This window comes from Canis lupus, chromosome 20 (genome assembly GCF_003254725.2).
Source record: "Canis lupus dingo isolate Sandy chromosome 20, ASM325472v2, whole genome shotgun sequence".
Classification (NCBI taxonomy): Eukaryota; Metazoa; Chordata; class Mammalia; order Carnivora; family Canidae; genus Canis; species Canis lupus.
In genome coordinates this window covers 33,128,985-33,155,093 of record NC_064262.1, presented here as the reverse complement: position 1 = coordinate 33,155,093, position 26,109 = coordinate 33,128,985, and the positions used below count along the sequence as shown (strand labels likewise).

Sequence of the window (26,109 nt, the reverse complement as noted above, 5' to 3'; positions counted from 1 at the left end):
TATGTTTGTGTTATATTATGATTATTGTAAAATATGAACTGTGATATCCTTAAAATATTAAGACACTAAGATGTCTTAAAACATTTAAGGACAATTTATCTGTTATAACTCAGCATACATCTTATATCTACAAAATCTACAAAATTGAGGTAACATTTTCATGTGGAAATTAAGACGTACTAAAAAAATTTTTTCTACAGATCTCTTTAACTCTCTTGAACTACCCAGTTAAGCAGTGTGATATAGAGCATACTTAGAATGGCAAGCAGGCCAATATGAATACAAAGAAGGGGACATAAAATGAGGCTGGAGAGATAAGCAAAACTGAGATCACATAGAGTTTGATTGTTTATTCTTGATTATCAAAAATTTAGGAGGAATTCATTAAAGTCGATAATGACAAAAAGACAGGTGATCCTGTGGAGACACTTCTTGCTAGAGCAGAATCTAAGTCCCTTGGGAAAGACATTACAGCAAAAGACAAGGAGGCAAATAAAATGATTGAGAGCAAAGTGGCCCAAGCAGATGTTAAACCAAATTGTGAGCAATAAAATTGCTCTTTAATGATTATTATTAATTTATTTAATAACTTTTACTTTACTTAGTGGCACACATTTCCTCCTTTTGGTGTTATCTAGGTCAAGTGTGGAATTTAAATAGAAAACAAAGAATGAACTAGATAACTTTTCAGCTGCTCTTATGTCATGGGTTTATAGTAAGAGTTATTTTGTTGGAAGTAATAGAATTTTCCAGAATAGTCATGTATACTGCAAAAAATAAATACCAAAGAACTGTCATGTTAAACATAAATCATTTTTTATTATGGCATCGTCATTGCTCTTATTCAATGAGATTGTTAGAAATGAATGCCATGCCATCTTTGATATCTTTTTGTGTAGTAGTATATTTTTGTACAAAGTATGCCTGATAATACTTGACTTTTTGACAGTCATGTATTTTCTGTTCATTTAAAAATATTTATTGATATGATAGCTCCCTTAATTTGGGCACCTATTCTATGCCAAGTATGGTGCCAGATACTTTACAAATGTTATCTGTAATCTAACACTAGTCCTACAAGGAAGGTATTAGTTTTCACACCTGGCACAGCAGGTGAGGCTCAAAGAAATTAAGTGATTTGCCTAGAGTCATAGAACTAGTTCATTGAAGAGTCAGTATTCAAATCCAAGTCTTTCTGATTCCAAAGCACATGATTTTCTCACATTGCTTCTGGGAAAATAAACACACTAGCTAACATTGATTGAGTATCATATTCCCAGCACTGTGCTGGTGCTTTATATATATCAGTTTTAATCTTTACAAAATTACAAGCTAAGATTCCTTGGGGCCCAGACAGGTAACAAATAAGTTAAATGAGTTGGATGATGAATTGCTTGAGCAGTGGGTGAAAGGACATATTCCCTGTGTAAAACAAAAACTGCTTCTCAGCTCCATTTACCACTGAAGGCCCAACGTGGTACAGTCTTCCCACTTTTTCAAGAAAGGTAGGAGATCTGGAGAGAGAGAGAGTGTGTGTGTGTGTGTATGTTATGTGTAAAATCTCCTAATTTTGAAATGTTGATAGTCAATTCAAAATGTACTTAAACAAAAAAAAAACAAACAAAATGTACTTAAACAAAATAAAATACAGCATGAGACAAATAAAAATATCTGCATGACATATTCAGACAACAGGCCACTGGTTTGTGAATCTAATTTTACAGCCACTCTGCAAAGTAGGTACTGCTGTCTCTATTCTACAGATAACGAAAATAAGCTAGGTGACACAAGTAAATACTGGGGTCAGGAACAATACCAGATGTTTCCAATATCATTGAAAGTCTAGTCTCTCCATTTTCATGCAACCTGTATCCAAACACTGTTTTATTTCAATTTCTTTTTTTAAAAAAATCCTGGGTTGCCTCAAAACAACTCTCAAACTGTACCAAACAAACACATAAAAACCAGACCATTGGGACTACAAAGGATATTCCTTAAGAGGCAACTATGAAGAGAAAGTTGTAAACACTTATATTTTAATCTTTTAAAAAAAATTTCAAGCTTATGTATTTTATTTAAGTAATTAATCTCTACATCCAACGTGGAGCTCAAATTCATGACCCCGACATGAAGAGTCAAGGCTCTTCCAAATGAGCCAGCCACACATCCCTCTTACTTCAACCAAGAATTATTATTAGCAAAATATTTCTTTTTACTCTATATTTCTGAGTTTAGCAATTACTTCTACTTACCATTCATTTTCCTTTCTATGTTTTGAAGCTATGTTGTTTAATAATATATTTGCAAAGTTTTTTGCTTTGTTTGTTAGGCCTGTCTTCAAATCTTCACAATCCAAACGCACCATAGGGTAATGAACCCACTGAGGCAAAAGCATTATTTCCGAGGCAAGATTGAAAAATCTTCCTATAAGCTTAAAATTTTTTAAAAAAGCATTTACAATTCAGATCCAAGTATATCACTTGCATAGCTAAAAACCTTCAAAACAGAGTACAAACTCTTGAGCAAAGATACTCTAAAATTATCCCACATGTCTACCTTCATATTCTAAATCTGCTATGTACTGCATCCCTGTTACCTAGACTTCAGCTGTTTGGGTTCATTTGATAGTCTCTGAACACCCCTAAGTCCTTTTGGTCTTTGTTCATGTTACAGTCCCTGTCTTCTCCACTATAGACTTCTACTTCAAAGCCTCGCTCACTTCTCACTTCTTCAAGAACTCTTCACCAATCTTCCAAAGCAGAAGCAATCATTCCCACTTCTGTGCTTCCACAATACTTTGTTTACACCTCCATTCCAGTACTTATCTCCATATGTCATTATTGTTACTCATATGTCTGGCTTCCAGGCCAAACATCAGCTCCTGAGGGCAATGTGTATGTATTATTCATCTTTCCACCACCAAAATCTTGTTAGGTGTCTGAATGTAATTGTTGAAGCAATGAATGAATACATGAATGACTAAAGAAATTATTTGGTGAATCTATAAGTTTACTATAATGATATTTTGAATAAGAAATTCTATTAACTTTAATTGAAGCATTTACCTTCCAGGAAAAAAAGCCCTAATTAAAAAAAGAAAGTCAAAGGCATTAAAGTAGAACAGAATTACCACTTACATCTGTGTATTCATCAAAAGTATGATCTTCTGCCTGAAAAGTCTCTATCAGCTCAACTGCGGTCCCATCAAGAAGCCAATTGTATTTTTCAACTGAAAATTAATAATCTAATGTAAATCTCAGTAATAAGACCCATTCAAAAAGATAAAGCACTTTTTGATATGGTCATGGAAAGGAGTAGACTATTCAATTAAATATATTAATAGAGAACTAACATACACTACTAGGAAAAGAATAAAATAGACCTAAGCAAGCAAACCAGGTTGAACATTGGCATTTTAAAATAAAGACAAGAGTGTATATATAATGACCTTACAATAATTTGGAGGTGCAGACAAACCAGTTAATAGAAGGTTTTGATTAAGAGAATGTCAAATAACTATCTCCTGACCCCATACACACTTAGAGACTGTAAAACTGAGCTGCAGTCTCTTCAAAACTATTCTTTAAAACTATATTAATTTAAAACTTGTTTTAGCTTTCTCCTTATTCCAACATCTCTTCTCTCTACCTTTTGGCTTTATTACTCTGCTCCTGTTAACATTTACACTTTGGACTAGACAACAGAATTCAAGCTTCCTGGGTTCATGCTTTGATTCTGCCAAAAGCCATGCCAATGCTCACTTCTGGCTCTTTCTGCTTTTTCATGACAGCCCCAGACAATCAAATATTTGACCAATTTCCAGTAAAAATAAAAATGGCATTCTTTTATGATAAAAGGGTGTAATATTATATTTGTGATATATACCGTATGTCTCATAATGTTTTCTTGCACCTTCTAAGTTATAATGTACTGCCAACTTCAGTGTCGTAAGAGCCCATTGTAACACACGTTCAGGAAGTTGTGTGTCAAGATTTACGGATGGTGAAGCTCCTGATAGCCAAGAGGGAACTGTTTGGACATTCTAACAAAAAATAAAATGATAATTTATGAAATAAATATCTGGTCTATACGTAGATCTAAATATTGGTCTATACATAGATCTTATAATTTTAAACATTCATTTCAGATTTCAGTGCCCCGCCCCCACCAAAAAAAGACAACTTGATTCAAAATAATGATTTAAAATTGTATAGTTTGGGGTGCGTGGCTGGCTCAGTTGGTAGAGCATGTGACTCTTGATCTCAGGGGTTGGGAGTTCCAGCCCCACATTGGATTACTTAAAATTAAATCTCAAAAAATAAAATAAAATAAAATTGGATAGTTTGTAGTCTAGTATAAAAACTTGAGTTAGTTTTCTATCATTCAACAAGTATTTATTGAATAACTATAATGTCTAAGTGATTATACTAGAAAGTAGAAAAAACAAACATGATGTGGATCTCATCCTTAAGAAGCTCACAACTAAGTAGGGAAGATGAAATGAGCCCATAAATACCAATTCCTAACTGTAATAAAAGTTCTAAAAAGGAAAACATCATTTCTATCCAGGGACTTTATCAAAGAGAAAGCACTTTGTAACTTAAAATAACTTGGAGGATGGAAATAAAACAGAGTTATAACATTTTATGTTATGGACATTTTATGTCCACTTTATAGTTTCAACTGTTTAAAATGTTGAAAGAGATCCATATAAAGAAGCCCAGTGGATAAGGTTGGTGGAATACCTGCAGAGCTTCAGTTATTCGCTCTACCAAACCCAAAACAATATCTTCCAAATCTTGAAAGGTAGGATAAAATTCCATTTTATCATCATCAAATGTCAGTTCCATCTTAAATATTGGCAGCCCTTGCTGATCTTCTCGGTCAAAGAGTTTTACAAATCCTTCTACAGTTCTCTTTAAGAAGTCCTTTAGCTGCATGATGTAATAAATTATTACTTTAGAATTTACAAATTCAACCTTTAACCTTTTAACCTTTAGTTCAAAATGAGTGAGCTATTACCTATAACTAAGCCATTCTATCATTCCATTTAGCCTTCAAAATTATCTTCAGCACAATATGTTCCTACTAAATGTAGTCTAAAACAATAAATGGAACAATATATGCAAACTTTAATTTTTTATAGAATATCAATAATCTTTTTAAAGACTATTTATTTGTTTATTCATGAGAGACACAGAGAAAGAAGCAGAGACATAGGCAGAGGGAGAAGCAGGCTCCTGTGAGGAGTTGATCACAGGACCCGGGTATCATGACCAGAGCCAAAGCCAGATTCTCAATCACTGAGCCATTCAGGCGTCCCAAATATCAACAGGGTTAATATGGCAACTCAGAATCTTCCACATTCTTTAGTAATTCTTTCCCTGTTACAGAAAACATTTCAGAAAATTAAACAACCTGGTAAATACTAATGGGAGGAAAGGCCAGCCACTTGAGGGTGAGGGTGATAAGGGGTGACAGGCATATAAGGTGAAGGACGGTGGTATGCTAGAGCTATCTCCTAGTGCCAACTGCTAAATATTGAAGACTTCTATGAGCCAATTATTAATCCTTTGTATGCCTGAAAATTGCCACAGTGAGAATATTTACACCAGAAAATTGGCAAACAGTACAAATTAGGGCTTTTCTCCCTCATCCCCAAAGCTGGATTTCCAGCATATCACTAGGTGAGTGTGAAGCCACTGGACTTAGAAATGTGCACACTAAGTTGCCAAAGTATGAATAATGCATTATTTTTTAAAGATTTTATTTATTTATTTATTTATTTATTTATTTATTTATTTATTTATTTTAGAGAGAGTGGGGAGGGGCAAAGGGAGAGAGAATCTCAAGCAGACTCTGCACGGAGCACAGAGCCCAACTGGGGGCTCTATCTCATAACCCTGAGATCATGACTTGAGCTGAAACCAAGCGTAGGATGCTCAACCAACTGAGCCACTCAGGTGCCCCTGAATAATGCATTCCTATGTAGAACCAACTATTGGAAATTTAGCCAAACAAAAAAATATATCTAAAACCATCTTCAAAATATTCCTCATCTCTACTTCTTATCAAATAATCATAGTCCTCTTAAGAGGATAAAGGTAAAAATAAAATAATGTATATATTAATTACAGGATTATATACTAGATATTAAATGTGTCCTTTTAAGGATACATTGAAAAATTCATAGAATCTTTGGAGATATTTTCCAGAAGGGAAAGGTTTTATTCAAAACTATTTTTATAGAATTGTATTTCTACAATAGTAAAAATTTGAGGAGCCTATAAATATATAATTAATATAAATTAATATTCTTTAAAGATGATCAATTCCATTTCAGACCAAAATTTTATTGAGAAAAAAATGAGAATCAACTGACTTGGAATTTCATATGTTCAAATATGTTTACTAGGGGGACTCCTGGATGGCTCAGCAGTTGAGCATCTGCCTTCGACTTAGGGCATGATCCTGGAGTCCCAGGATCAAGTCCCACATTGGGCTCCTTGTATGGAGCCTGCTTCTCCCTCTGCCTATGTCTCTCCCTCTCTCTGTCTCTCATGAATAAAATAAATAAAAATCTTTAAAAAATGTTTACTAAAATAGTCCTTTGTGAATATTCTCCAATAAACCTATAGATAGTTGATAGCCCTTATGCATGAGCCCAGTAATCAGTTATAATATTGACACATACTTCTAGACTTTCTTTTTATTTTATATTGCTTCAGAAATGAAGTATTTTATGCTAAACTAATTTAAACACAATTATGCTAAAGATATTTTAAACTTATTTCAAAATAATTACCTACCACTATATCTAAATAGAATTTTATTTAAAATAATAAACTAAAACACCAGTTTTAAACTCAGCACTCCAAAATGAATAATCAAATTAAGAAATGGGCAGAAGATATAGACATTTTTCCAAAGAAGACATACAGATGACTAACAGACACATGAAAAGATGCTCAACATCACTCATCATCAGGGAAATACAAATCAAATCAACAATGAGATATCCCCTCACACCTGTCAGAATGGCTAAAATCAACAACACAAGAAACAATAGCTGTTGGGGAGGGTGTGGAGAAAGGGGAACAATTTTGCACTGTTTTGGGGAATGCAAACTGGTACAGCCACTATGGAAAAACAGTATGGGGGCTCCTCAAAAAGTTAAAAATGGAACTACCCTGCAATCCAGTGATTGCACATCTAGGCATTTACTCAAAAGAATAAAAAGTACTAATTCAAAGGGATACATGCACCCCAATGCTTATAGCAGCATTGTCTACAATAGTCAAATTATGGAAGCAGCCCGTGTCCATAGATAGTTAAAAGAATAAAGAATATGTGGTATATTTACATAAATGGAATATTAGCCATAAAAAAGAATGAAATCTTGCCATTTGCAATGACACGGATGGAGCTAGGGAGTATAATGCCAAGTGAAATAAGTCAGTCAGAGAAACAGAGATACCATACTATTTCACTCATATGTGGAATTTGAGAAACAAAACAAACAAGCAAAGGAGAAAAAAAAGAGAGAGAGGCAAACCAAGAAACAGACCGTAAACTATAGAGAACAAACTGATGGTTATAGGGGGGTGAGGGTGGAGGAATGGATTAAATATGTAATGGGATTCAAGGAATACACTTGTGATGAGTACCATCTGTTGTATGGAAATGTTGAGTCACTATATTGTTCACCTGAAACTAATACTGCATTGCACATTAACTAACTGGAATTCAAATAAAAACTTAAAAATAATAAAATAAAATCATAAACTAATTTTATTAACATTATTTAAGATATACAAAATATATTTACCTGATTTGACATAAGTGTGGAAACACAGTTATAAAATGCATCCAATTTTTCAGGTTTGATGGTTTCTAGAGCTTCCTTCTTGGTAAAAAGATTTATAACCTTTGGATACCATGTATTCATTATCTTCTCTTCTGCCTTTCTAGCTTGTATTGATAGATCATTTTTCAGTGATTCACAATCGATTGGCCCTTTAGCTCTATTTATGAGAAAATTTAAAATGATTTAAAGCAAATGATAAATATTGGTTTTAATACACAGTTGTTTAAAAATAAGATAAATTAAGGGCAGCCCGGGTGGCTCAGCGGTTTAGCGCTGCCTTCAGCCCAGGGCCTGATCCTGGAGACCTGGGATCGAGTCCTACCTCGGGCTCCCTGCATGGAGCCTGCTCCTCCCTCTGCTTGTGTCTCTGCCTCTCTTTCTCTCTGTGTGTGTCTCTCATGAATAAATAAATACAATTAAAATTAATTTTAAAAAGTTTTAATCTAAAGAAAAGTTCCCAAGACTTAGTTGTTGTTTTTTTCCCAAGACTTAGTTTTAAAACGCACACAGTCAAAATATAAGGACTCAAGCAGGAGACATTCAAATCTTAAATGTTAGTTAATAAATATGAGACTTTACCTAATCCCTGTTAAATCTAGCAAAACTGTATTGGCAAACGTCGTATAGCCAAGGTCCAGTAACATTTTCATAATTGGATGAACAATGTGCAAATTAGCTGATATTTGATTTCTTGTCTGCAGATAGCTAGAATGCCAAGGATTAGAATAATCCAGTCCTCTGGAAAAGCAAAACACCATATCAAACAGGGTTCAAACAATACACTCTAAATTTTAGGAAATAATAGTTATGACATAGAATTAGTATTAAAGCAAGAATAGGGATTTAGAAGAGAAAAATATGGTCTGCAACAGGAGCTTTAGAAGACATCCATGTAATAAAAATGCATCAAGATCTTGAAACTGCATTCTCTTCGGAAAGGCCAAAGACCACTTGTGGGGAAGGCAGAATGATAGGCTAGGTGGGGGTGCCCTGCTGACTTCCACTGTGCTCTGGCTCAGTTACTGTGGGTAGAGATCCACAAACCCAGACCTTAGGCCTGGGGAAAAGAGATGAAGAAATCTGTCTGCCACATACCAAAGCTTCCTTAAGGTCAAGTTGACCTATACATCCATAAAGGTTCCCTTAATTGTATAAACAGCAAATAGACAAGTCCAGAGCAAGGATACCTTCGAGGGGAAAAAAAATAGTAGTGCTATTTTTTAGATGTATTCAAAATACCTTTGAGCTTCACAATTCTAGACTGAAATGTAAGATCAGCTTATTTTCGATCTGTTATCAAAAACTAGATGCCATTCTGTTTCTAAATTTACTAGGGCACCTGGGTATCTCAGTTGGTTGAGCCTCCAACTCTTGATTAGGCTCTGGTCATGATCACAGGGTTGTGGGAATGACCCCCACATTGGGCCCCACACACTCAACGAAGAGTCTGCTTGGGATTCTCTCTCTCTTCCTCCTTTTGCCCCTCCCCCTGCTTGTCACTCACGCTCTAAATAAATTCATAAATAAATACAAATCTTTAAATCATCATAATAATTTACTCACGTAGGGGATTCAGGTAAAGGGCCTCCTTCATCTTCAAGCCATTTAACTGGAGGTTTCACGAGAACACTCCTCACTAAAATACATATATGTATTAATATTTCTTGAAAACTCTTGCAAAAAAAAAAAAAAGAAAAAGAAAACTCTTGCAAATCCTAATCAAAACAAAAGTTTCTAACTTTTGATATTGGGTAACATGGTTTATTGAGCATTAAAGTGAGTAGAAGAAAAAGTTCCTTTATTTGAAAAAAAAATCAAGTTCTTGGTACTATTTTGATGTTACTTTGGGTGTGAAATCAGATACAGAAAAGCTTTGAGTTTTCAGTTTTTTTGTATTCTCTCTACTCAAACACCACTTAAGAAAACTTATTCCAATAAAAATTGCAAATGTTAAGTCCTTAATAAATCTCCCTAAATACAGTAATATTTTTGTAAGCAGTATAACTATAGCCATAAAGACAAAGACAAAAAATCAAAAGGCTATTAGCTAACAAGGCACGTAAAAATTACACAAAGTTCCCTTGAATGACAAAGATTTTGACTAGATAATAAGCGCAAAATAAAAACTTTTTAAAAGTAGATTTCATTTGGGACGCCTGGGTGGCTCAGTGGTTGAGCGTCTGCCTTCAACTCAGGACGTGATTCTGGAGTTCAACTCTGGTACTGGAGTTCCAGTACCACATCGGGCTCCCTGCCTGGAGCCTGCTTCTCCCTCTGCCTGTGTCTCTATCTCTCTCTGTGTATCTCTCATGAATAAATAAAATCTTTAAAAAAAATAAAAATAAAAGTAGATTACATTTTTTGAAGTAATCTCTACACCCAAAGTGAGGTTTGAACCTATACCCCAGGATCAAGAGTTGCATGTTCTAGTGACTGAGGCAACCAGGTGCCCCTCAAAGTAAAAATTTTAAAAAATATCTAAGAAATACATATAGCTAAATACATAAATGTTCATTATTCATATTTCTACTTTTGATTGGAGGGATGGGAAACAAAAGTAAAAGAAGCTTGGCATGAGTTAAATGCCACTTACCCAGATACCTCTTCATGCTTTTTTCAAAGTCACTTGACACCTCATTTATGAGACTTTCCACAAGTCTTTCTCTTTCTTTCCCTTCCTTTAAAGACTCAGGTATCAGCATTAACATGTGATCCAGCCATTCCTGCTGAATAGGTACTATAGGACTGCTTTCTACACATTGCTTTAAATAAATATAGTTGAACTGGGAATATAATAAGAAAAAATTAAGTCTTCTAAATGGTGTAGTATTTCAGTGTAACTCCTGAGCTCTGTCCAGTCAAGACAACTTTTTTTTTCAGAATAGAAGAATTCTGAAAAATAACGTCTTCAGAATAAAAACATTTTACCCAAAAGTATGACCTAAAAAGAAACCACTTTTTTTAATGTGCTTAATATATATTTATTGAATGAATGAAAATTGGTAATTGGGACTGAAGTGTGGGCTAGAGAAGCTGGGTGTGCCCATGTGTTATCCATTCAAACATTGAAATATGGGCAGCCCCAGTGGCACAGCGGTTTAGTGCTGCCTGCAGCCCAGGGCGTGATCCTGGAGACCCTGGATTGAGTCCCACATCAGGCTCTCTGCATGGAGCCTGCTTCTCTCTCTGCCCTCCCCCCCCATCTCTATGAATAAATAAAAATAAAATCTTAAAAAAAAACATTGAAATATTTAGCATTAATCTGTTAAACAGTCAGAAATTACCAAGCACAAAGGTACACAATTGATGAAATAACAAAGAATAACAGGAAATAATAATAATAAATTATGAGTGAATATTATTAAGTATTTTAGAATATTTAATCAAGCTAATTTAAAATATTACCAGGGTGGTTCTTTCTAGGCCAAATCTGCATTTTATACTAGAGAAAACTAATCTTGTCACAAGCTCTTCACTCAAACCAGGGCTGGAGTCTAACGTTTTCTGTATTAAAACATGTCTAAATGCAGATTCATCAATATCTTAAATATGCAATAGAAATGAATTAAGTAGGTTGTCTTTATCTTTTTTTAAGGTTTTATTTATTTATTCATGAGAGACACAGAGAGAGAGAGGCAGAGACATAGGCAGAGGAAGAAGCAGGTTCCCCATGGGGAACCCAATGCAGGACTCAATCCCAGGACCCCAGGATCATGACCTGAGTGGAAGGCAGACGCTCAACTGCTGAGCCATCCAAGCAACCTGAATTAGGTTTTAATATTTAAGAGTGTACTATGAATTTACCATACCAGCTTGTTGGGACTCTCTGAATAGGAATAGATTATTGTAAAACAAAACATAAATAATGTCTCATCTAGGGAAAAAATAAGACTTTCTTGTGGGTAAAATGTGTGTGGTTTGAAAGAAGAACAGATAAATGGTTAAAAAAAAAAAAGAAAAGGAGAAAACACTATAGGGTATGGAAAAGAGCAGAAAGGTAACAGCTAAATGAAACCAGCAGAAACAGAGAGGGGCTCTAATACAGCATACCAAAGTGATGGGGCAGGAACAGAACTGACTAAAATTTAATCTAGAGGGAGGCAACTGAGTTGAGTAAGAACCAATTGGTCACCTCCAGGATAGTGTGAGATGATCACAAAAACAAATTGATGTAGGCACACTGGAGGCAAGCAGAAAAGGACCCTGGTTTCCCAGAGAGTAAGAAAGGGGACTAAAGGGAATGGAGGGCCTGGGATGGGGAACCAAACAGAAGTTCATAGCATCCAAGGATTCAAATAGGGAAATCTAGAGAGTAACAGGAATTGGAAGAGGAGAAAGGGATTCTTTAGGACCTTTTAGTTGGGCAAAGGGCTCTAAGCAGTCTAGACCTCCACTTTCGATGGACAGCAACAATATACAGCTCCCTGCGTTTCATTTTACTGTTACACTTGATAACCTGTGATCACAAGGGCTCTGTATCCTGGATGAAAGCAGTCAGAGCTGGAGAAGGGAGCCCTGCCAGGGAAGTGAAGGCAGGGTAACAAGTCTAGAGGTTCTTCCCACTGGACCCCTAGGTGGTGGCAGCCAAAATGAACACAAGACTTTCTAGCAGATGATATATCATATACTTCATAAAAGGGGCTTTGTAGAAGAATAATGAATGAACTAGATGCAAAATGCAATCCTTCAGCTTTTAATACCTAGAAGAGTAAATCATGCTCTCTAGAGCCCTGATGTATTTACTATAAATTCACTGGAGGTCAAGTGTCTGGGCAGGAAAAACATTTTGCTCTGTCTTTTCAAAGAAACCAATTTACATTTTTCTTTATTTATGATGAGTTATTGGCAAAAGTAATGTTCTTTGTACACTTTTCATTTTCTCAAGGCAAAACAAAGATTCTTTGTTTAACTTAAACATGTTTAACTTAAACATCCTATAAAAATAAACATGTGAGAATAGCTTAAAAATTCTTTAACTTTAACATGTTTAACTTAAATATCCTGTAAAAAATAAACATGTGAGAATAGCCAAGAAATCCCTGAGAAAAAATGTCTACCAGGGAGGACCAGCCCTAGGAAACATTAAAACATATTATAAGGTCTCTCTAATTAAAACAGTGTGGTAGGGCAGCCCTAGTGGCGCAGCAGTTTAGCACCGCCTGTGGCCCAGGGTGTGATCCTGGAGACCCAGAATCGAGTCCCGCGTCGGGCTCACTGCTTGGAGCCTGCTTCTCCCTCTGCCTGTGTCTCTCTGCCTCTCTCTCTCTCTCTGAATAAATAAACAAATAAACCTTTAAAAATCAAAAAAACAAAAAACAGTGTGGTACAGGAGCCTGGGTAGACAGGCTAGCAGGGTAAAAAAGAAAGTCCAGAAATAGACCCAGTATGTAGGAAATTTTAGCATATGATAAGCATAGCACCTCAAATCAGTGAAGCAAAGATGAAGATTTTAAAAAATAGTTCTGGGACAACTGGCTAGCCATTTGGAAAAAGGTAAAAATGAATCCATACCTTCCACCATACAAAAAAAGTAACCCCAAGTAGTTGAAGAATTTAAATTAAATAATGAAAGACCAAAAAATTGATAAATTCTGCTGTAATTGAGTGTAGGGGAAAACTTTCTAATTATGATTCAAGATCCAGTTATAAAAAAGAAAAAATGACTGACAAATACTGACTACATAAAAATTAAAATGTGGGAGAACGCTGGGTGGCTCAGCAGTTTAGCACCTGCCTTAACCCTGGGGAGTGATCCTAGAGTCCTGGGATTGAGTTCCGCATCAGGCTCCCTGCATGGAGCCTGGTTCTCCCTCTGCCTATGTCTCTGCCTCTCTCTGTGTGTCTCTCATGAATAAGGAAATACAATCTTTAAAAAAATTAAAATGTTTGCATGGCAAAACAACTCAATAAAAACAATCAAAAGACAACTGACAATCTGGGAGGAAAAAATTGCAATATGTATCTCAAAGTATAAAGAATGCTTGAAAATGTAAAGGATAGATGAAATTTGGTGACTTTATGTGAAATGAAATAAGCCTATGACAAAAAACAAATATTATATGATTTCACTTCTGAGTAAGCGTAGTCAAATTCATAGAAATAGATAATAGAATGGTAGCTGCTAGGAGCTGAGGGAAGAGAGAAATGGAGAGTTGTTTAGTGAGCAAAATTTCAGTTTTGCAAGATGAAAAGTTCCAGAGATTAATTACACAATTATATGAAGAAACACCACTTCACCGTACACTTAAAAATGGTTAAGATGGTAAATTTTATGTTGTGTGTATTTTACTAGATTCCAATTTAAGAGAAAATAAGACCAAAACCCAATAGAAAAATGGGCAGAAAATATGAACCAACATTTTGCAATAAAAATATTATAAAAATGGTCCTTAACTCTGATAAATATTTAATCCTACTCATAATTAAGAAAAGCATATTTAAACCATTCTGAGATACCATATGTCACCTGAAGAAGTAAAAAACATGACCCCCACATTCTATGGTGAGACTATGGGGAAGAAGTACTCCCACATATTACAAGTAGGAATGCGTATTGGCATTATCTTTTTGGAGAGAAATTTTGTAAGAGCTACCAAAACTGCACATTGACCTAGCAGGCCAAGAGCACCTGGGTGGCTCAGTGTTGAGCCTCTGGCTCAAGTTGTGATCCCAGGGTTCAGGGTCCAGGATCAAGTCCAGCATCAGGCTCCCTGCAGGAAGTCTGCTTCTCCCTTTGCCTATGTCTCTGCCTCTCTCTGTGTGTCTCTATAAATAAATAAATAAAATCTTTTTTAAAAATGCCTTGGATTTTGCATTAGTGGTCACTGGTGAATTAATGATGAAGAAGTGGAGTTCCTACATGCCAGATTACCAAAAGCAGTGGGCTCAGGAGTGAATGACTGTTTCATGCCTGGTTATGTATTTTAGATTGTAAGACACTAGTAGGCAAGAATTGTGGATGAAGAGTGAGTGAGGATGCTAAGCACATACACACAAAAATGCCTTGCAATTCACCTGGTCTCATGAGAAACACTTATGAATGTTTTGTATTAGTTCTTATATCTAGTAAAGAGCAAATATACACAGCCAAAGTCTTCAGAAAAGTTGGGAGGGTAGAAGGCAAAGAAGAGGAAAGAAGGAAAGGAGGAAAGAAGGAAAGAAGGAAGGAAGGAAAGAAGGAAGGAGGGAAGGAGAAGGGAAAGGAAGGAAGGGAAGGGAAGGGAGAAAAGAGAAGAGAGAAGAGAAGGAAACTTGGAGTAGCTAAAATTAGATTCTCCCACAGATCCTCAATACAGGGATGTGTCCTGAGCCCTCTATCTCCAAAGGGAAGTTGAAGAGACTTGGAAAGTACTCTTGTCTGGGAACATGCTGTATGAATTTCTGTTTTGTGGGGCCAGCTCCATAGGTTTCCTTATGCTTTGCTGTGCAATAAATGTTGTGCTCTCATCTTCCGACCAATCACACCACATGCTCACGTTGTCATCCATGCAGTCAGCGCCATTTTTAAAAAATCAAGCATCTAGCATGTGGCTAGCACCCTATAGATTCTCAGTAAGTAATCATTATTACACCAATACTAGAACAGTGAAAAGGGAAATGCATTTCCTTTATAATTGCAACTTTAAAACATTTTTTCCAGTTTCTGGAATAAGAACTAAAACCTTTACAACTAATCTTCAGATAATAAATGGCAACAAAAATAGAACTCTTAAAACCCATATTGTCATCCATGGAATGCTTATTCCTTTGGCTAATAAAAATGAAAATCTTAGTTCTAAATTTCTTCTTCTAGAATGGGTCTTATTAGCAGGTTGTCTTAGAAGGAACTACTTTGTAATAATTTCTTTGAACATTTTCAAAACAAGAAATATAAAAAAATTGAACTCACTCCTTTCTTTTTAATTTCACTGGTCATCTGTCAAAAGCAAACAAATAAGACATAATTAAATCAAGGAGGAAAAATTTTTAAAATAAGCGATGTAAATGTATGTATTATGTGTATTATTCTCTTAAAAATACTAGTTATATGGAGATCAACTTAAGATAATTAGAAATTAAAAGTGTAGAAGGATAAAAAAAGACTCTGTTTCTCTTTTCAAAGAGACAACATAAACTTACAGTTGGAGGATAATCTGGCTCTGGTGTTGGAGGTGTTCTTTTATCCAGTGCTCTGTCTAAACTTCTTTTGGCTCCATCAATTCTGGATTATGGTTTTAAAAATAGTTTATAGTTACAAACTATTTATAGTTATAAAAAATGTCTACCTCTCTTGAAGACATTAGGATATATTATTAAAATATGGGATCCCTGGGTGGCGCAGCGGTTTAGCGCCTGCCTTTGGCCCAGGGCACGATCCTGGAGACCCGGGATCGAGTCCCACGTCGGGCTCCCGGTCCATGGAGCCTGCTTCTCCCTCTGCCTATGTTTCTGCCTCTCTCTCTCTGTGACTATCATAAATAAATAAAAATTAAAAATAAAATAAAATAAAATATTACAATTTGGGGGTGCCTGGCTGAGTCTTGACCTTGGGGTTATAAGTTCAAGTCCCACATTGGGGGTAGAGTTTACTTAAATAATAACAATAATAAAATATTACAATTTGAACATCTTTTCAATTATACTTATGGAAGAGATACTCAAGACTTCTTTATCTTACTGAATTTTCTATAAGAAACAAATCCCAATAGTCATTATCAATGAGACTTAAATTTTCTCTTTTTTTTTTTTAAGATTTTATATATTTATTCATGAGAGACACAGATAGAAAAGCAGAGACATGGAGGGAGAAGCAGCCTCCTTGCAGAGAGCCCAATGCAGGACAGGATCCCCAGACCTGGGATCATGCCCTGAGTCAAAGGCAGACGCTCAATTGCTGAGACACCCAGGTGTCCCAAGAGTTTAATTTTCAAATTATTCATGTGTACTGTAAATGAATGAGACTAAAAATAAAAATCAAATTTTTTTCAATTCAAACTTACAAATTTTAATTTAATCCTGATGCCTAGTAGGCCCTCATATGTATTGTCCCCATTCAAAAGCCACCTTGTCAGAGAAGGCTTAGCTTACCCTCCCCCCTTTTTTTTAAAGACACATTTATTCAGCATCATGATCAGACTATTACATTTAGCAATCAACAGCATGGGTGCAAAAAAAAAAAAAAACTACATTAAAACCCTTTGTTGGAATGCTTTACACTTTCCACATAACAGAAACTAAAATAACCTGTTATACAATTAGTCACAAATACAGTCCTCGAGTTTTTTGCCCATACACATGAGTATTGTCTAAAACATGTCTTCTTTGTAGCAGCTAGGCCCTGCCACCACTGTGCTTGGCTGAGTTCACAAATCTGTTGTAACCTGTAGCTTCCCTGTCACTTCTCTGGCTCTTCCCTCCTGCGAAGCTTTGTTTCCTGGCAGTAATTGAAACCTTCTACCACTGCCATAGCTGCTGCTGCTGCTGGAACCGCCATAGCCACCTTGGTTTCATGGTTTGGCAAAGTATTGGCCTCCACCACCATAGGGGCCAGAGCTTCTGCCTCCAAAATTTCCTCCTTTCATGGGTCCAAAATTTGAGGATTGATTGTTTCAATTGCCAAAATCGTTATAGCTTCCACCACCTCCAAAGTTGCTTCCATCATTACCAAATGTGTTATGGCCATCCCCACTGCCACCATATCCACCACCACCTCGACTGCCACTGAAGCCACCTCGACCACTGAAGTTCCCTCCACGACAAAGTTGTCATTCCCACCAAAACCACCTCCACGACCACCACCAAAGTTTCCAGAACCACTTCGGCCTCTTTGGCTGGACGAAGCACTAGCCATCTCTTGCTTCCATAGGGCTTTCCTTACTTCACAGTTGTGGCCATTCACAGGATGGTATTTTTGAATGACAATCTTGTCTACAGAGTCGTGGTCGTCAAAGGTCACAAAAGCAAAACCTCTCTTTTTGCCACTGCCTCGGTCAGTCATGATCTCAATCACTTCAATTTTCTCATACTGTTCAAAATAATCTCTTAGATGATGTTCTTCAGTGTCTTCTTTAATGCCACCGACAAAAATCTTTTTCTCAGTTAAGTGGGCAGCAGGTCTTTGAGAATCTTCTCTTGAGCTAGCCCTCTTTGCTTCCACAACTCTTCCATCCACCTTGGGTGGCCTTGCATTCATGGTTGCATCCACCTCCTCCACGGTGACATTCGTGACAAACCCAAAGCCTCTGGAGCACTTGGTGTTCGGATCTCTCATTACCACACGGTCCGTAAGCATTCTCCATTGCTCAAAATGGTTCCTCAGACTCTCATCGGTTGTTTCGAAGCTCAAACCTCCGATGAAGAGCTTCTGCAACTGCTCGGGCTCTTTGGGAGACCCTGACTTAGACATGACGGGGGTGGGAGGGGAGACTTTAACGATGCTTACTCGGGGCGTCCAGGCCCCCCCCCTTTTTTAAGACTTTATTTGTTTATTCATGAGAGACAGAGAGAGAGAGAGAGGCAGAGACACAGGCAGAGGGAGAAGCAGGCTCCATACAGGAAGCCCGATGTGGGTCTTGATTCCAGGACTCCAGGATCACGCCCTGAGCCAAAGGCAGACAGATGCTCAACCACTGAGCCACCCAGGCATTCCCCTTTGCTTACCCCTTATATTAAGTAGCACTTCCTTCACTCTCCAACCTTTTTGTCCTTACTTACCCTGCTTCATAGAATTTACCATCATTTGACATATTACATGTTGTAGACTATTTTATTCATTGCCTTGCCCCTAATGCTCAGAACAGTACTTGGTCACATAGTAGGTACTTGATAAATAGTTTGAACAGAGGGTGGCCTGGGTGGCTCAGTGGGTTAAGCATTTGCCTTTGGCTCAGGTCATGATCCCAGGGTCTTGGGATAGAGCCCCATGTCAGCAGGTTCTCTATTCAGTGGGGAGTCCGCTTCTCTTTCTGTTCCTCCCCCTGCTTATGTTCTCTCTCTCTCTCTCTTTCTCTCTCTCAAATAAATAAATAAAATCTTTTAAAACATTTTTTTAACAATTTGAACATAGGAATTTATCATCCATAAAATAAAGTTATGTCATCTAATCCATCTGTCACATATTTATTGAAAATTTATTGAATGCTCATATTACGCAAGCATTCTACTAGGTTTGGTATTTTTTTAAAGATTTTATTTATTCATTCATGAGAGTCGCAGAGAGAGAGAGGCAAAGACATAGGCAGAGGGAGAAGCAGGCTCCCCATGGGGAACCCAATGTGGGACTCGATCCCAGGACCCCAGGATCATACCCTAAGCCGAAGACATTCAACCACTGAACCATGCAAGCATCCCCTCTAGGTTTTATTAAAAATATAACAGCAACAAACCTCAAGGAATTGATAAGCTGAAAGGGTGAGGAGATAAAAACAGGTACCATATGCCTTTTATGGGACCCTGATGGTTCAGAGGAAGGAACAAGTTCACTTCGACCTGGAGGTGTCTATAAAGGCTACATGAAAAAGTTAGCATTTACGATGAGTTAAATTAGAGGAGGGGATTTCAGGTGAAGATGTAGTTTTCCTGGGTAGATAGATCTGAACAAACAAGACTCTCCTAAGGAACAGGAAGTCAAGGAAATGATCAAAGGAAAAAATAAGGAGTAGTAGGGAATTGTCCAATATGCTCATTGGTTATGGGACCAAATGGAAATTAATTTGGAGAAATAGACTGGAATATCCAACTAAGGGCCTCAAAGAGCAGGGCTGTTTTTTTTTTTTTAATTCAATAACAATGGAGAATTGCTGAGAGTTTTTGAGCATGGAAACATTTGTAGGAAGATAAATCCATCAGTTTGCAAAGGTACACTGGGGGAGATGGCCAAAGCAGAGAGTATACAAGGAAAAGAAGAGACCTGAAAAGGAAGATTGGAGGATGCCAACCTTGACAAGAATAAGAAAAAAACACAATTGAAGGAGGAAAAAGAGATGTGGTCAGAGAGGCAGGAGAACCAAAAGAAATGTAAAAGAAAAGATGGCCACCAAAACCATAAAAGCATAGATGGTTAAGTTCCAGAGAGACAAAGGCCATGTCTGTTTTGCTCACTGCTCTAACTACAATACTTAGTGTCCATCAAGGTCCATAAATACCTATGGATTTGGAAAAAAATCTTGTGTATCTAATTCAGTACCTTATTTGATGCATGAATACTCTCAAAAATATCAAGTTGTACCCAGAGATGAGTAAGGGGGATGACATTCATCACTTTCTGAGGTAGACCAATTTACTGTCAGCTAACTATATTCTTGGTTTTTTTTTTAAGATTTTATTTATTTATTTGAGGGAGAGAGAGAGATATAGCGAGAGAGAGCACAAACAGATGGGGAGAGGGAGAAGCAAGTTCCCTGCTGAGCAGGGAGCCCAATGCGGGACTCAATCCCATGACCCCAGGATCATGACGTGATTCAAGGGCAGATGCTTAACCAACTAAGCCACCCAGGTGCCCTGGCCTATATCCTTAGAAACAGAATTTTTATATTGAGTTATATCCTTATAACTTTTGTTCTCTAGAGCTATATACAAAAAGTCATATTCTTTTTCTGTTACCCTTCTGAAACTTAATGATACCTATCCAGTTCTTTCAACTATTTGTCAATAAAAGTTACCACTTGTGGTGAGCTTATTATGTTTTAGGCATTGACTTAAGACCTTAAGTGCATAGATCTCATTTAACTCCCACAAAAATCCTGACAATAGCACTATTCTTATCTCCATCTTACAGACAGAAAGATGAAGATAAGCAAAGTTACTTAACTTGCCAAATTCATGCATGGCTGATAAGCTGCAGAGACAGGATATGAACTCAGGGCAGTCTGATGCCAGTCTATACTCTTACCCATTAAGCAGATCAGCCTCCTTCAAATGAGATAGTTTTTCAAAATTCCTCTCTCTTCCATGCCTATTATGGTTTATCAACATACCTCTTAAAGTGTGACCCTAGAACACCAGATGTTGTTTAATCAGTGCAGAGCGAAAATTTTCTATCATGCATTCTAGACACTTTACATTTATCAAAGCAGTCTAACATGAAACTCGATTTTTTTTTAAGTAGGCTCTAAGCCCAATGTGGAGCTTGAACTCTTGACCACAAGATCAAACGTCCCAAGCTCTATTGAGCCAGCCAGGCACACCTGAATTAGCTTTGAGTAGTCTAATTTCCATGTTGACTCTTATTGAGACTGACTAAAATTCCAAATGCTTTTTCACATAAAGTAGAAAATGTGACTGGAATATCCTCCTTCCTTTTTTCTTTTTTTTTTTTTTCTTTTTTTTTTTTTTTTAATTTTTTTTATTTATTTATGATAGTCACACAGAGAGAGAGAGAGAGAGAGAGGTAGAGACACAGGCAGAGGGAGAAGCAGGCTCCATGCACCGGGAGCCTGACATGGGCCTCGATCCCGGGTGTCCAGGATCGCGCCCTGGGCCAAAGGCAGGCGCCAAACCGCTGCACCACCCAGGGATCCCCTCCTTCCTTTTTTCTTTATGAATCATCAAGGCCCCAGCCAGACTTCCTTTCATCTGTCATTATTTCCCTGAATAGCCTAGCTCTCACTGATCCACACTTTCAAGGAATTTGCCTCATACTTTGGTATGCTAGTATGGTAGTATAGTATGCTAGCTACAGCCGACTTGCACTGTAATTATCCCAACAAAAATATGCTTGACCTCCTTGAGCTCTTTATATATAAAGCTACCCTTTAAGATAGCAACAATTTCCTGGAGTGTGTTTTCTCCTACCGGTTATAAATAAAAAGAGCTGGGAAGAATATAAAAGTGAACCTTTTTGTTCTCTGTTTTTGCTTTGTGTGTTGACAGTCAAAAACAAATAAACAAAAATTGTATAATTTCAAAGCAACTGTGTGAGAGACCACATGAAGTGAAGGAGAGAAAGGTTGGTCTGAATCAAGAAGGAGATAGTGGTCAAGGAAGAAGTGACTCATTCCTGGGACTCCAGAAGCTACAAAATAATTTTTTTTTCCTCAACCAACTGTTCCCAGGCACTGGTCACAGAAGGGGCCCAGTTCTGCCCAGGACACCTTACATCCTACCTCAGTCCTGGAGCTCTCTCTATTAACAGACTTTGAAACAGGGAAATCTACATTCCTATTGCCTAATAGGTAGATCAGTAAGACCAGAGAATCAGAAAATCCACAGTCATCCAGAAAAATGTGTTTCTGGTATAAAAATCTTTCATCGCAAATGCATTTATCCTAAATAAACACATGGCAATTCTAATCTCAGTATTAGAGATTAATGCTTCAGGTAATTCTGAGACTATTTTTTATTAAGCACCCAAATGAGAGAGGTACTACTTAAACATCTGTAGAAAGCACAAGAGTTAGGTTCCTCTTTAAAAAGTTCCTTTATTCACTCATTCAATTCACCAACAGTAACATGCCAGATACTGTGCTTTGTGTTGAGATCTGCCCTTACCTATGCCAAAGTTAGTGGAAGAGAATAGCAACAAAGACACAATAATATACCATGTTGTTGAGAAAGTCACACTTCCTCGATCTATTTGCTGATTGACCCTTCTGTACCCAACATCTAAATATTATCATTTCTGGGGCGCCTGTGTGGCTTAGTCAGTTGGGCATTTGACTCTTGATTTCAGCCCAGGTCACGATCTCAGGGTTGTGGGATCAAGCCCTGCATCGGGCACCAAATTCAGCTTGAAGTCTCTTTGTCCCTCTCTCTCTGCTCCTCCTTCTCTCTCTCTCTCTCTCTCATTCATAAATAAAATCTTTAAAAAATAAATAATTATAATTCCTAAAGGCTTAGTCCTGAGCTATCTTCTCCTCTCAATTTTTACCATCTCTAGGTGATTTGAACTATTCCTCATAGCTTTAACAATTGTCCACATTCTGCTGACTCCCAAATTTGTATCTTTAGCCTAAACCTCTTCTCTTATATATTCAGCTGCCTACTTAACATATTTCCCCTTAGATGTCAGATAAGTACCTAACCTTCAAAACTTACCTCCCCCATCTCCTGGACTTCTGATTGTCTATAGACCCTACCATTCACCTTGTTACCAAAGCCAATCCAATAGCAAGTCCTACTGATTCTGGATCCAAACCTATCCCTTGGGCAGCCCCGATGGCGCAGCGGTTTGGCACCTCCTGCAGCCTGGGGTGTGATCCTGGAGACCCGGAATCAAGTCCCACATTGGGCTTCCTGCATGGAGCCTGCTTCTCCCTCTGCCTGTGTCTCTGCCTTTCTCTCTCTCTCTCTCTCTGAATAAATAAATAAATCTTAAAAAAAAAAAAAAGACAAACCTATCCCCTATAAATCTAATTCTCTCCTCCTCCACTGTCTCCAGACTTATTCAAGCCACTGAAAGCTCTCACCTATGTTACTACAAAATCATCCTACCTGGTCTCCTTGTTTCCCTCTACTCTTGCCCTCTTCCTTCCACTTCAGTCTATTCTTAATAGCCAGAGTGATATTTTTAAATGTAAGTTGAATTTCATGTCATGTCCTAGTTTAAAACATTTTGTTGGCCTTCATTGTACTTAAAGTGGAACCTGGATTCATTATCATGTCTTAAAAAGCCATTCACACTCTGCCCTTCATTAGCATGGCTTAAAAACCCTTTCACTCTCACTTTCTGTCCACCTTCACCTGATACACCACTCTTCCCCAGGCTCCACTGGCCTTTGTCAGCTCCTAGAACACACAAAAGCATTCATATTCAGGGCTTTCAACACTTGTTATCCCCTTTGCTAGAGAGCTATTCCCATGTTTATTTAAATTAAAAGCTTCTTACTCTTTTTTTTTTTTAAGATTTTATTTATTTATTTATTTATTTGACCTAGAGAAAGAGGGAATGCATTCAAGCAGGGGGAATGGCAGAAGGAGAGAGAGAAGCAGGCTCCCCACTGAACAGGGAGCCCAACCCAGGGCTCAATCCCAGGACTCCAGGATCAAGACCTGAGCCAAAAGCAGATGTTTAACTGACTAAACCACCCCTACACTTCAGCTTCTTACTCTTTAGATTTCTACTTAAATATCATCTCCATAGGATTTTCCTGTGATGTTGCTTGAGACAACTTCCCCATCACTCTCTACCCCACAATCTTATATCATCATAGTATCCATCACTACTAAAAGGCTAACATACTCTTTTTGATTATTTGTTTTTAAATGTCCACTATCTGTCTTTCCTACCAGAATATAAAGACACAATCCCTTCTGTTGTAATCTCTTTGGTCTCCCTAGTAACAAGTACAGTGTCTGTTTAACAGTTGGTAGGTAATATTGCTAAATAAACTGATGTAAGAGAAATATAAGGAAAAAGCTAAAGCTGTGCGAAGGGGATTAGGAGAAGACTTTCTAGAGAAGGTGATCCAAAAACTAAGCCTTGAAGAACTAGTATAAATATTCAGGCAGACAAATACTTTCAAGTGAAGGAAACTACAGGGAGTAATTATGAAATTTATCTTTCACCAAACTGTGAAAAATAGAATATATTCATGGAACTGCAAGTAGTTCAACATAACAATGTGAGATTATGAAAGGTTGTGGAGTAAAAACAATATGTAATTCCTAAGGCATTTCTTTAATCTCTAAGTATACTAAAACATTGAGTAAACCTACATTTATAAAATAGAGGTAAGAGGAGCACCTGGGTGGCTCAGTGGTTGAGCATCTGCTTTTGGCTCAAGGCACAATCCCAGGGTCCTAGGATTGAGTCCTGCATCAGGGTTCCCACAGGGAGCCTGCTTCTCCCTCTGCCTACGTCTCTGCCTCTCTCTCTCTCTCTCTGTGTCACTGATGAATAAATAAATAAAATCTTTTTTAAAAATAGAGATAAGAATAGTACCCATCATAGAGGGTAGTTGTGAGAAGTACAGGTGAAGTGATAAAAACAATGCTTAGAGTAAGCAGTGATTAGCATAAGCACTATATTAACTATAGATATAGTGACATATATAGACATATATATCTATATATATAGTGACATATAACATATATATAGTGATATGTAACATTTATTAAGGTGATTACTTTTTTGTTTCCCTAATTGAACTTGAAAATGGTATTTCGCCCATGAACAACCTACATAGTTAAAGCTTTTTCATGAGACTATGAACACTAATCATTTCACTTCAACTCCATAAAAGATTTATTTCCAATATGCTACTTACACTAACTGATTAATTGTCTTCTGCTGCTCCTTAGATCTTCTGTAATTCAGCAATTTACTTTGTGCTGATGTGTCAACACCTATGTCTTCAGGGGGGCACACAATGGGAGGTAACTTCAAGTTCAGAGCCTCCTTTTCTGCTGCGATGGCAGCTTTGTTTGGATCTGACATGTTGATCTCCTGAAGATTAAAATATTTTATACTATGAGGAGAAAAAGCTCATAAAACCGTTATTGTAAATGTTAGCCTCAATATACTTATATCTTAGCTATCAGTACCAAAAATTCCAGATTTTTTAGATCTTCTTCCCAAGTATGATATTAGTCTAAAGAATGACAGTTGAGGTTTGGGCAGGGATTCTTGTTACAAGTCTACATCCCACTTGCTTTGAAGAAATGAAACCAGTCACTTCCCAGTTAGGGTTTCAGTTTTCCCATGGATGAAGTTAAGGAACTGGATTAGATGCCCTCTAAATACCCCTACAAGTCCTAAAATTCTGGGTTCACATTTTTTCCTTAAAATCCAAACCACCACTACCACCACAACAATAAAATCCAGTTGTTGAGGTATAACCCTGCTCCCAAAAAAGCTGATGTTTGACACCATTAACACTTTTAAACACCAATATTGTACCTTAGTCTTGCTACCTTCCTAGGAAGTGATACAATGATCAAGCAAAAAATAGGCATACTTTTTTGCATAGAAAGTCTAAAATGTCATGTAAATGGTAACTGTGATACCAACTGCGTTCGTCGCGGAAGCCCGCAGAAATTGGGAGAGTCTTGCCTTGAAAAAGAGTATTTCTGCCGGCACCCAGTTAGAGATCTCCGACTCTGGGAGAGGAGTGAGAAAAAAACTGAAGTCAAGGAAGTACCTATCTGATTGCTTTTCACTACTCCGGCTGCGCAGAGAGGGAAAGGTTCAGTTAGCTTCTCCTCTGGCGAAAGGAAGAAGGGACACGAGGGGTGAAACCTCGGGAATCCCACCGCTCCCGACGAGCTGGGCAGTCCGCCTGCCGTGTATAAACAAAGTTGTCGCCATGGAAACCGTCCCGGTAGCG

At 37.3% G+C, this 26,109-nt stretch overlaps 1 protein-coding gene across 5 annotated transcripts in view; it reads right to left on the bottom strand.

Moving 5' to 3' along the window:
* The window catches only part of DNAH12 (dynein axonemal heavy chain 12), a 203,306-nt gene extending 177,217 nt beyond the window's left edge, over window positions 1–26,089 (bottom strand). For 3 of the 5 annotated variants that reach the window (XR_007404379.1, XM_049098391.1, XM_049098393.1), the window contains exons 1-12: window positions 25,924–26,081; window positions 25,051–25,229; window positions 15,986–16,067; window positions 15,756–15,782; window positions 10,461–10,650; window positions 9,431–9,503; window positions 8,447–8,605; window positions 7,829–8,024; window positions 4,746–4,934; window positions 3,886–4,042; window positions 3,138–3,229; window positions 2,253–2,431 (exon numbers count right to left, since the gene is read on the bottom strand). Coding sequence is in view for 3 of the 5 variants with exons in the window: in XM_049098391.1 (XP_048954348.1) it covers window positions 2,253–2,431; window positions 3,138–3,229; window positions 3,886–4,042; window positions 4,746–4,934; window positions 7,829–8,024; window positions 8,447–8,605; window positions 9,431–9,503; window positions 10,461–10,650; window positions 15,756–15,782; window positions 15,986–16,067; window positions 25,051–25,220 (1,514 nt within the window). In the remaining 2 variants the exon portion in view is untranslated. Of the gene's footprint in view, window positions 1–2,252; window positions 2,432–3,137; window positions 3,230–3,885; window positions 4,043–4,745; window positions 4,935–7,828; window positions 8,025–8,446; window positions 8,606–9,430; window positions 9,504–10,460; window positions 10,651–15,755; window positions 15,783–15,985; window positions 16,068–25,050; window positions 25,230–25,923 lie in introns of all 5 variants that reach the window. The other 2 variants (XR_007404380.1, XM_049098394.1) reach the window with 1 other exon arrangement.
* Window positions 26,090–26,109: the final 20 nt, after the last annotated feature.